This window comes from Lycium barbarum, chromosome 4, assembly GCF_019175385.1.
Source record: "Lycium barbarum isolate Lr01 chromosome 4, ASM1917538v2, whole genome shotgun sequence".
NCBI lineage: Eukaryota > Viridiplantae > Streptophyta > Magnoliopsida > Solanales > Solanaceae > Lycium > Lycium barbarum.
This window is the reverse complement of record NC_083340.1, coordinates 147,702,746-147,720,592: the sequence shown is the minus strand read 5'-3', so window position 1 is coordinate 147,720,592 and position 17,847 is coordinate 147,702,746. Positions and strand designations below refer to the sequence as shown.

The following is a 17,847-nucleotide window of genomic DNA, read 5'->3' as shown; positions in this document are numbered from 1 at the left end:
AAACTAGTTTGATCTTACTATTGAAAGATCAAACTGTCCATTAGTCAATGCTACTAGCATCTAAATACACAAGCAATAACTACGTGTCACTCCCAAACAATCAACTGGTAAATATAACCAAAGAATTCTGCCCTCTGAAATGTTAAGAAAATGCTAAAACCACACAAGAGAACAGTTTCTGCAGGCTGTGGGTGAGATAAAAGCAATATTGGAAAAATCTAGGTACCATTATAATATCTTCAGCTGGATTTATATGGCACTCAAGAAACAAAATCTATTTACCTTATTTTGGACAAATATATTTGTTCTTCTAAGTATGCCCTTCCAAGGAAACGCTTTTCAAGAGAACAATTTGGGTGGGTTCATGTAAAAAAAAAATTATCACCCTCAAAACTATATGTTATACATCGAAGAAAGATTATTTGTTCCCAAGTACAAAATACAATATTAGATTTGACAAAAAGTTGATAAACATAAAGAATGAAAAATGACAACTAGGCAAAAAAATGGAGAAATATGTTAGTTTGCAAAATGAAAGCTGGTTAAAGATTCAACAAAATCCATCATAGAAACTAGAAATGCAATTTATCAATTCGAACGAAGACTCACAGATAAGCAAGCATGAGTTGTTATCTCATTGTATGGACAGTAAGAGACGTGATGGGGCGGCAGGCAAACTTTCAGAAGCAACTCAAGGTGCTGGATAAACATCTGAAAACAAATTTTGTAATATTGGTGAAAAATGAATTCATATATTCCTTCACTCATTAACATATGCATATATAAATCAAATCAGTTGCAAGCACCAATATGAGAAAGCACACCTAGTAAGTATGAACAAAAAATATCTCGTTTAGTGCACAATATGAGAAAACGCTAAAACCATACAAGAAAAATATTCTGCAGGCTGTGAACGATGTAGGTAAAAGCAATATGATATAAACAATGGATATACCATTGTAAGAACTTCAGGGACGTATGCATGGGCACTGAAGAAACAGGACAATACGGTGGAAGCCATGTTTCTTAATCCTCCAAAAATGTTCCCACACTCTTATCAAATCCTTCAAGAACACAGGCCATATCCAGATTATCTCTACTTGTTATTTTTACCCGGGAATGTTAACTATCTTCACTAAGATTTAGCTAACTTCGGCTCCTTTACTTAAGGACATTCAGATTCAGGCACTAAGATTGGTTTGGACACACTAATGACAAGAATCTGATAACTTCAACTGAATAAATGTTTTTATGCTGAACTTGGTCCGGAAAAGAAAATATTTCATGAATAGAAGGATCAATCCCTACTACTACACAAGTTTATGATGGCAAAATCTGCATGTTTAAATGCCATGAAAATTGATTCAGGTTGCTTGCTTGATCGCAGATTAATTTGACCAGGAAATCACGCAGATTCTTACAGTCATAACTAGAAAAGGAGGATATAAAAATTAAACAGTATACTTACAACTCTTGTTGCTTGTCATTGTTCTACAATGCAGATTCTCACCTTTTAATTATTGATATTACGAACGATTAAAATGTAGCTTTATAACATTTTCACACATGCATCCATAGAAGTAAACAAATAGGCCCCTGAAGATACTGTTGAAATTTCAAAAGTATCTCATAAAAGGTAGTATGTTTTTCTTACTATAATCTTGCACACACTTAGTCACATAGTTCATCAGGTACTATGAATAACTAGGCAAATCTATCTGGAAGATGAGAGTTTTGCTTCAATAATCTGAAAAACCATTCTGCAAGTGGAGTTGAAGTAGATAAAAGCACAAACTCCTAGGAATGCCACAACGCATGATGGAACAAAAGTCTCGAAAAAGGAATCTTTGAACAGATCATCAGTTTCTCCTGGATCTCCTAGATTTAGATCTGATACTGTGCCTGTGCACCTTCCGCAATTTTCCTGGAGAGGTAATCCACAAAGAAAAGGATTGCCTTCATAGCTGCTAGCATCAAATGTTGCAAACTGAGCCTTCCTATCTGGTGCACGTCTTGATAAATTGTTGTTTGCCACTGAGAACTTCGATAGAAAGTTTAACTGAACCAAATCCGGGGGAATTCCACCACTCAACTTGTTGTTGGATAAGTCCAAGCTTTCTATTTGCTTCATGTTGGAAAATGTCCTTGGAATGGATCCATTCAGTTGATTATGTGATTAATTTAAAGTATGAATATCACTTAGGAACCCAGGTTCAGAAGGAATTGGACCTGTCCATCTATTCCTAGAAAAATCGATCCCCGACATGAAATCCAAGATGCTTCCTTTGTATGAATCAAGCCTACTCTTTGAGATGAATTCTATTTCTACCACATGTGATGGCCGAACTCGATCTGAAACATATTGATCTATACGAATTATGCTTTGATATTCGTAGTTCAAGGATCTAGAAAAGTTCCAATCAAATATCATATTTTCAAATATTTGATCGTGTACTTGTCTATGACCAAATGGTATATCATTCAAACATGAAGGTATTAGACCAGAAATGCTATTGAAAGAAAGATCCAATATGTTGATGTTATGAAGCTGACATAGCTGAAAAGGAATGGAACCTACAAAATTGTTTCTATTTAATAAAAGAAACCTCAAATTTGGGAGTAGGTTGATACACTTTGGAATTTCCCCTGATAGTTTATTATCCCCAATATCCAGTGTCACAAGGGAAGATGATCTATAAAGAGCTCCTGGCAAAGGTCCTGACAGTTCATTTTTGTGAAGGCTTAAATAACTTAGTGATGATAAATTGAAACAAGGAGGAATTTTATCAGAAAGACTATTCCATGAAAGGTCTAATACTATCAGTTCAACAAGTCTGCAAAAACCCACTGGTATAGGACCTTTGAACAAGTTCCGGGACGCATCAAGGAACAAAAGGGAAGAAAAGTCCCCCATCCAACCAGGTCGTTTTCCCGAGATCAAGTTATCGCTTAGATTCAACCCTCTCAAGTCATAGTTTGTATGAAGTCCAGGTAACAACTTTCCGGAAAAAAGATTATTATCTAAATACAACAACCTGAGCGATGTGAGGTTCCATTTTTTGGGAAATAACTGGCCCTGCAGATTATTATGTGAAAGCTTCAGTGTAAACAATTGGTTATAGCCCATAACCAAGCGTTCAGGTAATTCTCCAGTGAAATTGTTGCTCGACAAATCCAGTGACGTTAACTCACTCATGTTGCCGATTGAATGAGGAATATTACCTTGAAATGAGTTCCTCGACATGTCCAAATACCCCAAATTTGAGAAAATATGGCCAATAGATGCTGGAAGAAGGCCTTGAAAATCATTCTTAGACACATCAAGCCAAAACAAATCAGGATTTTTAGAATCAGCAGGTAACACAAATTGACCCGTGAATGAGTTCTGTGCAAGACTAAGGAACTCCAATCTTGTGTTGTTTTTCAGTAACCAGGTGGGAAGATTTCCAACCATGGAATTGTTACTGAGGTCAACAACTCTTAAATCATGCTGGGTCAAAAGAAAGCTCGGAATAGATCTACTTGGCTCATTGAGATTGCAGTTTGATAGTCGTAGGACTTTTAGCTGAAACAGAGGTTTCCAGGGTGTATTTTCTGTGTCTACATGCAACTCCTTAAGGCTATCAAGTTCAAGAACTTCAAGATTGGATTTGTTAGCAAATAAACTCAATGAGATGGACCCTTCAAAATGGTTCAGAGAAAGGGAAAGGTATTCGAGGGACTTGAGCCTAAGGAGATCAAAAGGAATGGTTCCCGAAAGGTTATTTTCAGAAAGTTTGAGGAGACGGAGGGATGTTAAATTGCTGATACATGGAGGAATAGATCCTTTGAAGCTGTTTCGGCTAATATCCAACTCTTGGAGGTTTTTCAAATTACATAAACCTGAAAGGCAAAAAATTGCATGGTCATTGACCACAAAAATGAGAGCAACGAAATCTTTTTTCATAAAATACCTAGGCTAGGGAGGGAGAGGGGAATTAAATTTCTAGACATGACAAGTAATAGCTTAGCCTATTTGGATAGCAAGGATAACTCTTTTTATTTACCAATCTCACTCCGTTTTAAGAGTGAAGACAAATAAATTTAAGAAGTCCTAACCATGACTATTAAGCAATTGACAAATTCACTTTAACACGCCTGCCCCAGGAGAAATTGACAAACAAGGCAATGTGTTTCCCTTAGTTTTACTTCCCCTCTTCGTACCTCTCCATTTTCACCTCTAACCACACATGCGTTTTCTTTTTAATGAATAACTAATGCAACTTATGATGTGTGTGCATATCATATTATCATAATAATACTATACTAAAAGTGGAAAGACACTAAGCCAAAAGTTGAATTACAAAAAAAGTCCATCACAAGTTGATCAGTGACATTTTTACCCTTAAGTAAAAAATAAAAAATAAAAACTTCTATTGATTAATCTTTCAATATTTTATATTTTATTAAAGTCTAATAACTATTGCTCCAAAACGTTTCATATAATAATAGCATTGATTCAATATTTACAAGCAGCAAAAGTATAACTAATAGCCACTGAATATGAATTGTCCCTCTTCTTATTCATTATCCCACCGTTTCATGTGTTAACAAAAGCACCTATTTATAATTCTTTTCATATTCCTCACTAATGGTCCCTGAATACTCTCATTTATGACCAAATAAATTTAAGAAAGTTTTATAGCTTTCGTATACCACTGTGAGAAAGCAAGATACACATGTATGATTGTACTTTCTTTGCTTCTTTCCCATTTGTGGTTAGAATTTTTTTATTCCTTTGCTCATGTGTCGTAAGATTGTTTGGTAATTTTCTTTAGGAGCTTGACTTCAATTCATAATTTTATCAAGTTTCTGTGTATATTCATGGCTCATCTAAAAGTCCCAATTATCGTACCCCAACTATTCATAATTTTTACTAATAAAAAATATTATTTTTTGTAGATCACTACAAGGTGTGAAGAATTAAGCTATACTGCCTATTATTCTTTTCAAGTTCATAACATCATCACCTCTGAGATTAAGAATGAAAAGTTCGTCAGTTTTATCTAATGGTGTAAAAGAATTTTACTTCTCCAGATCCTTATTTGTGTAGTTACTTGATGTTTTAAAATTTTCTTTTTACTGGGCTTGGCTTTTACTCTTTTTTTGGTTAAACCTATAAATCCTTAATTCAAAAACTTCATGTTTAACATTTAGTTTTTTATATTTTTTTTTCTATACTCTTCTCAATCAATACAAGCATTTTAATGCGTTAAGAAGAAAGAAGAGTAAAGAAAAATGATGGTATATAATTCAGTCAGGCAATTTAGTCCAAAACTTATATCATACTATGTTCATGTAATTGTCTAAATATATCAAAAATCTCTTTAATTTTAACCCTTATATTTTTTTTTGGCAAAGTAAAAATAAAATAGAAGTATGCCTTTAAATTGATACTTTTAGTATATAAACCCTTAAATTGTTTATACATTGTAATCTCTGTCCAAACTCTTTAAAAAATACAATTAATAATTTTAATAAGTAAGAAATATTATCTTTCAAAGATATCATATTTTCAATACTATTATTTTCATCAATAATAATAAATATTAGTAGTTGAATAGACTCACCATTCACCATTTTGATCTTGCATTTTCCTCCTTTAAATTCAATAGAAGTCACACTATTCTAATATTACTCATACAATTTTAATGTGTTTGTATTGATTAGCATGGGATACACCAGATAATTCTCTACTTCGAAGTCCATAATTCTCTACTTCGAAGTCCAATCGACGAGCGGTTTATTACGTTGGAAATTAGACTCGACGAACTTCATTTTAGGCTTTTGTTTCACCTTAAAGCACTTCATATGCTAAGAGATATTCGTCTCCCAAGTTGGACCAAAATTTTCACACAAACCATTACCCATCCTTTCTCCAAAGTCGTACTACTCCATTTCTTCCACTCATTTCCTTATAAAACCTTCACTCATTAAATATACTTAATAATACTTACTCCTTATATTCCAAAGTGGTTTTACTTAACCATAACTCAACGTACTTATGTTTCAAATTTGATAAGTGCTTCTTTGAAGATACGGGGTGTAACATTTCTTCTTTAAGTTTGTTCTTCTAAGAAAACACTATTTCAAGAGTCAATGTAAGTAAAAAATTGTCACCCTCAAAATGATAATTTGTACATTGAAGAAAGATTATTTGTTCGCAAGTACAAATTACACTATCTGATTTGACAAAAAGTTGATAAACATAAAGAACAAAAAATGGCAAAACTAAGCAAAAAAGAATTGGTGAGTATGAGTTGTTATGTCATTGTATGGATGGTAAGAGACATGATGGGGCAGGCAAGCTTTCAGAAGCAACTCAAAGTGCTGGACAAACATCTGGAAACAAAATTTGGGATATTGGTGAAAAGTGAATTCATATATTCCTTCACTCATTAACATATGCATATATAAATCAAATCAGTTGCAAGCACTAATATGAGAAAGCACACCTGGTAAGTATAACAAAAAAATATCCCGTTTTGTGCACAATATGAGAAACGCTAAAACCACACAAGAAAAAGATGACGTTGTGCATGATGTAGGTAAAAGCAATATGATATAAACAATGGACATACTATTGTAAGAACTTCAGCGACGTATACATGGGCACTAAAGAAACAGGACAATACGGTGGAAGCTATGTTGCTTAATCCTCCAAAAATGTTCCCACACTCTTATCAAATCCTTCAAGAATACAGGCTATATCCAGATTATCTTTACTTGTTAATTTTTGCCCAGGAATGTTAACTGTCTTCACTAAGATTCAACTAACTTTAGCTCTTTTACTTAAGGACATTCAGATTCAGGCACTAAGATTGGTTTGGACACAACAATGACAAGAATCTGATAGCTTCAACTGAATAAATGTTTTTCTGCTGAACTTGGTCCGGAAAAGAAAACATTTCATGAACAGAAGGATCAATCCTAACTACTACACAAGTTTTATGATAGCAAAATCTGCAAGTTTAAATGCCATGAAAGTTGATTCAGGTTGCTTGCTTGATAGCAGATTAATTTGAACAGGAAATCATGCATATTCTTACCGTCATAACTAGAAAAGGAGGATATAAAAATTAAACAGCATACTTACAGCTCTTGTTGCTTGTCATTGTTCTACACTGCAGATTCTCACCTTTTAATTATTGATATTACGAACGATTAAAATGTAGCTTTATAACATTTTCACACATGCATCCATAGAAGTAAACAAATAGGCCCCTGAAGATACTGTTGAAATTTCAAAAGTATCTCATAAAAGGTAGTATGTTTTTCTTACTATAATCTTGCACACACTTAGTCACATAGTTCATCAGGTACTATGAATAACTAGGCAAATCTATCTGGAAGATGAGAGTTTTGCTTCAATAATCTGAAAAACCATTCTGCAAGTGGAGTTGAAGTAGATAAAAGCACAAACTCCTAGGAATGCCACAACGCATGATGGAACAAAAGTCTCCAAAAATGAATCTTTGAACAGATCATCAGTTTCTCCCAGATCTCCTGGATTCGGAACTGATACTGTGTTTGTGCTCCTTTCACAATTTTCCTGGAGAGGTAATCCACAAAGAAAAGGATTGCCTTCATAGCTGCTAGCATCAAATGTTGCAAACTGAGCCTTCTTATCCGGTGCACGTCCTGATAAATTGTTGTTTGCCACTGAGAACGTTGATAGAAAGTTTAACTGAACCAAATCCGGGGGAATTCCACCACTCAACTTGTTGTCGGATAAGTCCAAGCTTTCTATGTGCTTCATGTTGGAAAATGTCCTTGGAATGGATCCATTCAGTTGATTATGTGATAAATTTAAAGTATGAATATCACTTAGGAACCCAGGTTCAGAAGGAATTGGACCTGTCAATCTATTCCTAGAAAAATCGATCCCCGACATGAAATCCAAGATGCTTCCTTTGTATGAATCAGGCCTACTCTTTGAGATGAATTCTATTTCTACCACATGTGATGACTGAACTTCATCAATAACATATTGATCTATACGAAGCATGCTTTGATATTCGTACTTCAAGTATCTCGGAAAACCCAAAGGATATAGCCACTTTTCTAAGGTTGGATCATGTGCTTTTCTATGACCAAATGGTATATCATTCAAACATGAAGGTATTAGACCAGAAATGCTATTGAAAGAAAGATCCAGTATGCTGATGTTGTGAAGCTGACAAAGCTGAAAAGGAATGGAACCTACAAAGTTGTTTCTATTTAATAAAAGAAACCTCAAATTTTGGAGTAGGTTGATCCCCTTTGGAATTTCCCCTGATAGTTTATTATCCCCTATATCCAATGTCACAAGGGAAGATGATCTATAAAGAGCTCCTGGCAAAGGTCCTGACAGTTCATTTTTGTGAAGGCTTAAGTATCTTAGTGATGATAAATTGAAACAAGGAGGTATTTTATCAAAAAGACTATTCCATGAAAGGTCTAATACTGTCAGTTCAACAAGTCTGCAAAAGCCCACTGGTATAGGACCTTTGAACAAGTTCCTAGATGCAACAAGGAACGAAAGGGAAGAAAAGTCCCCTATCTAATCAGGTAGTTTTCCCGAGATCGGGTTATCGCTTAGATTCAACACTGCCAAGTAGGAGCTTGTAAGAAGTCCAGGTAACAACTGCCCTGAAAAGAAATTATTATCTAGATACAAAAACAAGAGCGATGTGAGGTTCCATTTTTTGGGAAATAACTGGCCCTGCAGGTTATTATGTGAAAGCTTCAGCATAGTCAATTCCTTGCAGCCCATAACCAAATGTTCGGGTAATTCTCCAGTGAAGCTGTTGCTAGACAGATCCAATGAATGCAACTTATTCATGTTGCCGATTGAACGAGGAATATTACCTTGAAATGAGTTTCTAGACATGTTCAAATACCATAAATTTGGGAGAATATGGCCAATGGATGCTGGAAGAAGGCCTTGAAAATCATTCTTAGACACATCAAGCCAAGACAAATCAAGATTTTTAGAATCAACAGGTAACACAAATTGACCCGTGAATGAGTTCTGTGCAAGACTAAGGAACTCCAATCTTGCGTTATTTTTCAGTAACCAAGTGGGAAGCTTTCCAATCATGGAATTGCAACTGAGGTCAACAACTCTTAAATCATGCTGGGTCAAAAGAAAGCTCGGAATAGATCTACTTGGCTCATTGAGATTGCAGTTTGATAGTCGTAGGACTTTTAGCTGAAACAGAGGTTTCCAGGGTGTATTTTCTGTGTGTACATGCAACTCATTGTTAAGACTACCAAGTTCAAGAACCTCAAGATTGGAGTTGTTAGCAAATAAACTCAATGAGATGGACCCTTCAAAATGGTTCAGAGAAAGAGAAAGGTATTCGAGGGACTTGAGCCTAAGGAGATCAGAAGGAATGGTTCCCGAAAGGTTATTTTCAGAAAATTTGAGGAGACGAAGGGATGTTAAATTGCTGATACATGGAGGAATAGATCCTTTGAAGCTATTTTGGCTAATATCCAACTCTTGGAGGTTTTTCAAATTACATAAACCTGAAAGGCGAAAAATTGCATGGTCATTGACCACAAAAATGAGATCAACGAAATCTTTTTTCATAAAATACCCAAGCTAGGGAGGGAGGAAGGAATTAAATTTCTAGACATGACAAGTAATAGCTTAGCCTATTTGGATAGCAAGGACAACTCTTTTTATTTACCAATCTCACTCCATTTTAAGAGTGAAGACAAATAAATTTAAGAAGTCCTAATTGCATGGCTATTAAGCAATTGACAAATCCACTTTAACACGCCTTGCCCCAGGAGAAATTCACAAACAAGGCAATGGGTTTCCATTAGCTTTACTTCCCCTCTTCGTATCTCTCCATTTTCACCTCTAACTACACATGCATTTTTTTTTAATGAATAACTAAGAGAAAAGACATCATTTAACCCCTGAACTTGGCACGAAAACTCACTTTAGCAACTAAACTTAAGTTGTATTTATATACCCCCCTTAACAACTTTCATTTCAATTATTTTCCACCCCAAATGCTGACGTGGCAAAAAAAAAACAAAAATAATAATAATTAAGAGAGTTAAAAACAAAAAAAGTGGACCCGCTCATATATATATATATATATATATATATATATATATATATATATATATATATATATATTATAAATTAAAAAATAAAATAAAAGTTATACAATTAAAAAATGGAATAAACATTAAACAATTCATTACACTTAATTCTTAATGGGACGTTTTTTTAAATTTCTTTTCTGATTTTTTTCCTTTTCCTTTTCTTTTCCATTCTCTTTCTTTCTGTTCTTTCTTTTCCCCAAACCTGCAAACCTCCGCATACAATTAATTATAACACAATTTCACAATCTCTTACTCTTTTTTTTTTTTCAAGATTCCTCAAATCCAGTTATTTATTAACTCAAATATAGTGACCCATCTACGCATTTGTTCTCTTCTGTGAAAAGGATGATTTGGGTTGTGCATTTTTATTCTCAAGGATGAAGAAAGAGGTGGCAATGGTGTGGTAGAAATGGAGAATTTTGATGATGAATATTGCAAAGGAGATGATGATGAAGTGAACAGAATTTGCAATTTTGGGGCAATTTGCAAAAGTGTAATCAATTTCTTGGACCGGTCTTAACTGGAATTTGACGCCCTAACCCACTTCTGAGCTTCTTTCACCATTTTTTGATTTCTTTCTTCCATAACCATTATTAGTAGTACTAGAAGAATGAGGAAGTAGCCTTTCAGACCCGTGTGAAGATGATGGTCTCCCTATAGTACCACTAGAACTCGCCATTTTTTTTTTTCGAAAGAAAACAAAACTTAACTGACAACCAATTTTTGAAGGGCAGTTCGTCCAACTTGGACTGTTAATAATAATAATTTTTTTTTGCGGTGGCGGCGACGGCAGCAGCAGTGTAGTGATTGATAAAAATAGGGTGAGGATGAGGAGAAAGAAGAAGAAAGAGAAAGAGAAAAAATAATAAAAGAAAAATAAAAAATGAAGTGTTAGTAATTTTGATATGGCAATGATGTGGCAACGACGTGGCATTGACGTGGCAATGACGTGGCGCGAGTGTAATACACCTCACATTGTGAGAGTGGTATTATTTTTTTAGGGTGAAAAATAATTGAAATGAAAGTTGTTAAAGGGGTATATAAATACAACTTAAATTTAGTTGCTAAAGTGAGTTTTCGTGCCAAGTTCAAGGGTTAAATGATGTTTTTTCTCAATAACTAATGCAACTTATGATGTGTGTGCATATCATATCATCATAATAATACTATACTAAAAGTGGGAAGACACTAAGCCAAAAGTTGAATTACAAAAAAAGTCCATCACAAGTTGATCAGTGACATTTTTACCCTTAAGTAAAAAATAAAAAATAAAAACTTCTATTGATTAATCTTTCAATATTTTATATTTTATTAAAGTCTAATAACTATTGCTCCAAAACGTTTCATATAATAATAGCATTGATTCAATATTTACAAGCAGCAAAAGTATAACTAATAGCCACTGAATATGAATTGTCCCTCTTCTTATTCATTATCCCACCGTTTCATGTGTTAACAAAAGCACCTATTTATAATTCTTTTCATATTCCTCACTAATGGTCCCTGAATACTCTCATTTATGACCAAATAAATTTAAGAAAGTTTTATAGCTTTCGTATACCACTGTGAGAAAGCAAGATACACATGTATGATTGTACTTTCTTTGCTTCTTTCCCATTTGTGGTTAGAATTTTTTTATTCCTTTGCTCATGTGTCGTAAGATTGTTTGGTAATTTTCTTTAGGAGCTTGACTTCAATTCATAATTTTATCAAGTTTCTGTGTATATTCATGGCTCATCTAAAAGTCCCAATTATCGTACCCCAACTATTCATAATTTTTACTAATAAAAAATATTATTTTTTGTAGATCACTACAAGGTGTGAAGAATTAAGCTATACTGCCTATTATCCTTTTCAAGTTCATAACATCATCACCTCTGAGATTAAGAATGAAAAGTTCGTCAGTTTTATCTAATGGTGTAAAAGAGTTTTACTTCTCCAGATCCTTATTTGTGTAGTTACTTGATGTTTTAAATTTTTCTTTTTACTGGGCTTGGCTTTTACTCTTTTTTTGGTTAAACCTATAAATCCTTAATTCAAAAACTTCATGTTTAACATTTAGTTTTTTATATATATTTTTTCTATACTCTTCTCAATCAATACAAGCATTTTAATGCGTTAAGAAGAAAGAAGAGTAAAGAAAAATGATGGTATATAATTCAGTCAGGCAATTTAGTCCAAAACTTATATCATACTATGTTCATGTAATTGTCTAAATATATCAAAAATCTCTTTAATTTTAACCCTTATATTTTTTTTGGCAAAGTAAAAATAAAATAGAAGTATGCCTTTAAATTGATACTTTTAGTATATAAACCCTTAAATTGTTTATACTAGTAAATATATCAATCTTAAAAGAAACATCTGTCATTGGTTAAATATCCAACCATTGGAAATCATCTAAGAGCTCATATATACGGATAATGTAAATTAAATTGAGTATCTAGAGCAATGAGAGCACACCTTCCTCCGGGAAAGAGCCATTTAATTTATTACGACTAAATGATAAGCTCTTTAAAGATGTCATGGCCCCAAGAGATGGAGGCATCTCACCAGCAATCCAATTATCACCCAAATCAAGCATCTCCAGGCCCCTCAAAGTTGTCAACTCTGTGAACAAACAAATCATTAAGTGTAATGATACAACTGCCGAAGGCTCTATCAATTTTCCCCAGGGAGAAGGCTTCGTTACCTTGGAATGAGGACCAATTTTTTAGATTATTGTCTCCAAGGTACAAAAACTTCAAAGACACCATGCCACGGAAGGATGGAATTTCTGTGAGCTCGTTGAAACTCAGATCCAACATTTGTAATTTTTTTAATCTTAGCACTCCATTAAAGCCTGTATAAAATCAATCAAGGAAATTGCATAATCATCTGTAAAAATTTGAGTTTTTTTTTTTTTCAGGTAAAAAGTTAACAAAGCATCAAGATATTAGAACAGTTGCAGGATGCTCTTTCATGAATGCAGATCTATCCTTAAGTTACAGCTAAAAAAGGAGATAATGTTTGTTAGATCTTTTAGTAGAGGATAATTATTTTTTGTTTGGAACACACAAGTAAAAAGTCCGCATGGTTTGATGGCGTGCGCGGGATCGATCCCTGCTGGACAATTTTTTAAAATTCAATTTTGCTTCTTTAGTTTTTCCAGCAAAACGCAGTAAGGGACTAAGATAGCTGAGTAACCCACGTTTGCTTTCTTCTTTTTTCTTTTTCAGAAAACAAAATTACAAAGTCAACTAAAAAGAAATCAACCAATAAATAATTACTTTTAGATTGTTATATAGAGAATGAAGTTTTTGAAAGTGTATCTAATGAAGCAATCATTGATCGTTTTCAGAAGATGGCTATTCATCAAGTACAATTATAATGATAATGTGATTCGCTATTTTTTATTTATATATATAAAGAATTTTAATACTCATTTTTTATTATTATTACTGCATCTTAATTTATTTTTCTATCAAATAAGTCATAAATCTTGGTCTTTTAGTATAGAGGCTTTAAATTATCAGTGTGCTTTTCTTTTTGGAACTTGTACTCGTGACAAGGGTGTATACTTTGATTTAGGGGAGTTGGGCAACACCACTGGCCAGTGGGACTTGTATGGATCAGATGACAAGATGACAAGAAGCGCATAATAAGATTAGTTGTTAGCTTCTTCAAGATATCCTTAAATACAGAATGACAAGAAGATGTTATTTTGTTAAGCTGCTTAACCAGAGAATTGGGTTTCGTTACTTCTCTCGTTTTTTTTCTTTCCGGAATGATGTGATTTACTTAATTTTTTTTTTCTTAAAAAAATCTATATTTTCTTAAAAAAATAAAAATAAATCTAGTTTTCAAATTTAGTTTTAAAAAACTGATTTTCCACATTTTTAAAAAATAATTAATTTTTCCATTTTTTTTTAAATTCAGTTTTTTCACATTTTGACAAGAAAAACAATTTTTCCGGATTTTATTTGAAAAATAAAAGTGTCCTAAGAAAATGAAATCATGAAAATCAAGATTTTTTAAGACATTTTAAAAAAATAATCAAGTTTTCCATATTTATAACAGATCCATTTTTCCATATTTCATGTTTTAAGTTTTGTTTTAAAAGAAAAGGGGTTTTAAAAAAAAATCAAATTTTCAATTTTTTTCTTAAAAAACGGGTTTTAAAAATCACTTGTTTAAAAGGAAATTCAGTTTTTTAATCCATGTTTTCAGTTTTGTTTTTTTTTTTTTAAAAAAAAAGGGTTTTAACAATCATTTTTTTTAAAGAAAATTTGGTTTTTTAATCCATGTTTTCAGTTTTGTTTTTTTTTTTAAACAAATTTTCAATTTTTTTTTTAAAAACGGGGTTTTAAAATCATTTTTTTCTTAAAGAAAATTTAGTTTTTTATTTTTTTAAAAAATTGACACATAAGCTGAAAAAAAAATTAAAACAAATAAATACACATGTGACAAGGAGAGTGTATGTCACTCTCTCATATGAGAGTAGGCACCAACGTTTAAGGGATAATTATTCCGTTTTAAATAAGTTTAGGTGAGTAATAACACTCAGAAAAAGATAAATGTGTCGTAGCAACTTCGGGTATAGTTCGGGCGCAATAGCGTCTTATCCCAATTTATTTCAGCAAACTTGAAGAATCCATGTCTTCAATTTACAGAAAAACTTCACTAGTTTGACATTAATTAATTGCACCATAAGAATATACTAATGTCTATATAAGCTACTATTAATCCACTTGCAAAATAATTAGAAGAAGGAACAGGAATTTCACCTTCAATGTTGTTATAATCCAATCTTAACTCACGCAGCTCCTCAAAGGGATGAAATAAAGAGGATTCCAGGAAGAAACCATTGTTGTTGCCCCAAAACTCAGATAGGATATCATTGAGTGAAAGTTTTATCACATGTTTCGTCAATTTACTGCAACCAACCCTTTTCCACTTACAACAATCACTTTCTTCGCCGCCCCAATACGAAAGAGCAGTCCCATTTGGGTAGTTGAATGCATCTTTGAGTTTCAAAAGAGCAATTTTTTCTTCTTCCCAACATGCATGAGCATGAAGAAGCACATGAAGCACAACATATAACCTCAAAATCACTAAGAAATCTGCCATGCTTGAAGACTAATTTTATCTCTAAAGTATTAACGAATTTTGAGTAATTTCTTCATACACCATAAGTCCATGATATAGTAGTAGTAGTACAGAGAATGTGGAAGTTTCTTCGAAATTCTGGTCACAATGATTGATGAACAGTACAGTTTACTTTGACTTGGTCAGGTTTGGGCCACTGATTGGAAAAGTTAGCTCTAAATGTTTACTTTTACTTTTCAGCCAAAATGAAGTGTTTTTGTTGTCCTCACCAAGGGCAGTTTGGACTTTGGACCTTGCAAGAATTTTAAGGACCATCTTTGAAACTCCACATGTCCTCAGTGATCAATTAGAGACCAGTTTTTTTTTTTTTTTTTTTTTTTGTCATTCTAGCATTGAGATCAGACGGTACAAATTAGAAGAATTGTAAACTTGTATACGGTAAAAACCGGATATAAGGCAAACCGGTGGAACGAGGAACCGGAGGAAGGAATGAGAATATGCAGGATACTATTCGCCCTTGACCGGAGTAATGCCCGGGCCGGAGCTGAGTGAGGGCACTGACTGATCTGCCTTCTGCATCGTTGAAACGGCCAAGTCCGGTGACTCGAGCATTCGTGGCCGTCGGTCCGTGTAGCTATCTTTCCGAGCAGCCGTTGGTCCGTGTGGCCGTTGTAGGCAGGCCACGCTCTAGTAACGTCTAGTCATGGTCAACCACCTACTATGCGTGTGTCAGACGGCACCGTCAGTCTAATCCCACCAAATCCGTGCAGAGCTGTCCTTGTTACTATTATTTTATTAGTTCACATTGTATGAGACCCACGAGAGTCACACTATAAATAGAGCATATCCCCCTCCTTTGAGGGGGTTGGTTCCTTTTACTTTCCAAGAACACTTATAGCAGAAGAATTCATATATACAATCTCTCTCTCAATATTTGATTCGGCCAAGGCCGTCTGTTTCTATTATTATTGTGTTTCTTCCATCAAGTGTTTCACATTGTTCATAAACGTTTACATTCATAGCAAATTGTCAGCAGTAGGCGTTTTATTAAAGAACTCTCATATACATATTTTCTCTACTTACCATATATCAAGACCCAAAGCACATATCTTATACCCACTTACAAATCTAATTGATAATCCGAATCCGGGGGTAAACAGTTTGGCGCCCACCGTGGGGCTAGGATAATAGTGGTCTTTGGCTTTGATTTCTATTATATTCATCAAAATAAAAAACGTCCTTGCCCGTCTCTGCGAAAACGGACTAAATGGCCGAAATCGAACAATCCCGTCATGTCAATAACACCGAGATTGTGGCGAAAAACGAAGGAAGCGGACTACGGGCATTGACAAACCCCGCTAACCCGAACCCCGTCGATTCAAGGGAGGGGCTCAACCGGCAAAATACCGTGGATCAAGAGAATGCCGCCCTACCGGCCACTGATCCTCTAAATACTCACAATTCCGTTACATTGTCCCGGGATCGGGGCCGGAGAGAACCAGACGCACCAAATGACGGTCTTAACTTACGTTTAATTTTTGAAATGTTGCAGGAACAGAGAGCGGCTATCGCCGAACAAGGAATAGCAATTGCCCAGCTGCAGAGCGGAAAGGGTGAAGCAGGGCCGGAAAAGGCAAAGGGTACTGCCGAGACCGGAAGAAACGAGGTGCGAATGGTTGAGAGCGACGGCTCCGGAGCCGGCTCCTCTACCGAGGTCCTAAAGATGCTCGAAACTTTGGCGAAACGGGTAGATTCAACCGAAAAGAGGGTCGAGACATACAATTCTCAGGTGGACCAGATACCGGGGGTTCCACCTTTGCTGAAGGGGCCGAATTCGAAAAGGTACATCCAAAGGTCTTTGCCACCGAGTTCGGCCCCGAAACTGATCCCGAAGAGGTTCAAAATGCCCGATATACAGAAGTATGACGGCACCACGGACCCGCACGAGCACGTGACCTCATATACTTGTGCCATAAAGGGAAATGATATGGAGGAAGATGAGATCGAGTCAGTGTTGCTGAAGAAATTTGGGAAAACTCTGTCGAAGGGAGCGTTGACGTGGTATGACCACCTACCCGAACACTCGATCACTTCCTTCGAAATGCTCGCCGATGCCTTCGTAAAGGCACATGTCGGTGCCATAAAGGTGCAGGCCCGTAAGGCCGATATCTTCCGAATAACTCAGAGGGACGATGAGCTACTACGGGAGTTCATCAATCGGTTCCAGAGGGAGCGGATGGAACTCCCCCCGGTGCCAGAAGAATGGGCCGCACAAGCTTTCACAAAGGGGCTCAACATGCTAAGTTCAGCTGCTTCGGCCAAATTGAAAGAGAATTTTCTGGAATACGAGGCCGTGACATGGGCCGATGTCCACAATCGGTATGAGTCCAAGATTCGAGTGACGGATGATCAGTTCGAGCTCTCTTCGGTAAAGTTAAAAGTGAATAGAAGTTTAGAGAAATCGAAGAAATGTTATGAAACGAAGTCCGAATCATCAAAAGAAAGGTTTCGGCCATACTCCCACTCGGAGAGATCAAATTTCAGGTCGGAAAAGTCAAGGGAAATCCCGAGCCACTTCTCAGGTCGAGGTAGCAAGCGGGACGAGCGGCCGTC

At 35.0% G+C, this 17,847-nt stretch overlaps 2 protein-coding genes across 2 annotated transcripts; both read right to left on the bottom strand.

The window, feature by feature from the left end:
- Nucleotides 1-2,176: 2,176 nt before the first annotated feature.
- On the bottom strand, nt 2,177-7,154 carry LOC132638020 (receptor-like protein 15). The gene is made up of 2 exons (XM_060355013.1): nt 7,136-7,154; nt 2,177-3,882 (listed from the first exon to the last, which is right to left on the bottom strand). The coding sequence occupies exons 1-2, from the start codon at nt 7,152-7,154 to the stop codon at nt 2,177-2,179; spliced, it is 1,725 nt and encodes a 574-aa protein (XP_060210996.1).
- A 1,417-nt stretch (nt 7,155-8,571) lies between these two features.
- On the bottom strand, nt 8,572-15,607 carry LOC132636966 (receptor-like protein 15). Its single transcript, XM_060354080.1, has 4 exons — nt 14,913-15,607; nt 12,839-12,988; nt 12,610-12,756; nt 8,572-9,552 (listed from the first exon to the last, which is right to left on the bottom strand). Exons 1-4 carry the CDS (start codon nt 15,253-15,255, stop codon nt 8,582-8,584), a joined length of 1,611 nt encoding a protein of 536 aa, XP_060210063.1. The 5' UTR covers nt 15,256-15,607; the 3' UTR covers nt 8,572-8,581.
- Between the last annotated feature and the right edge of the window lie 2,240 nt (nt 15,608-17,847).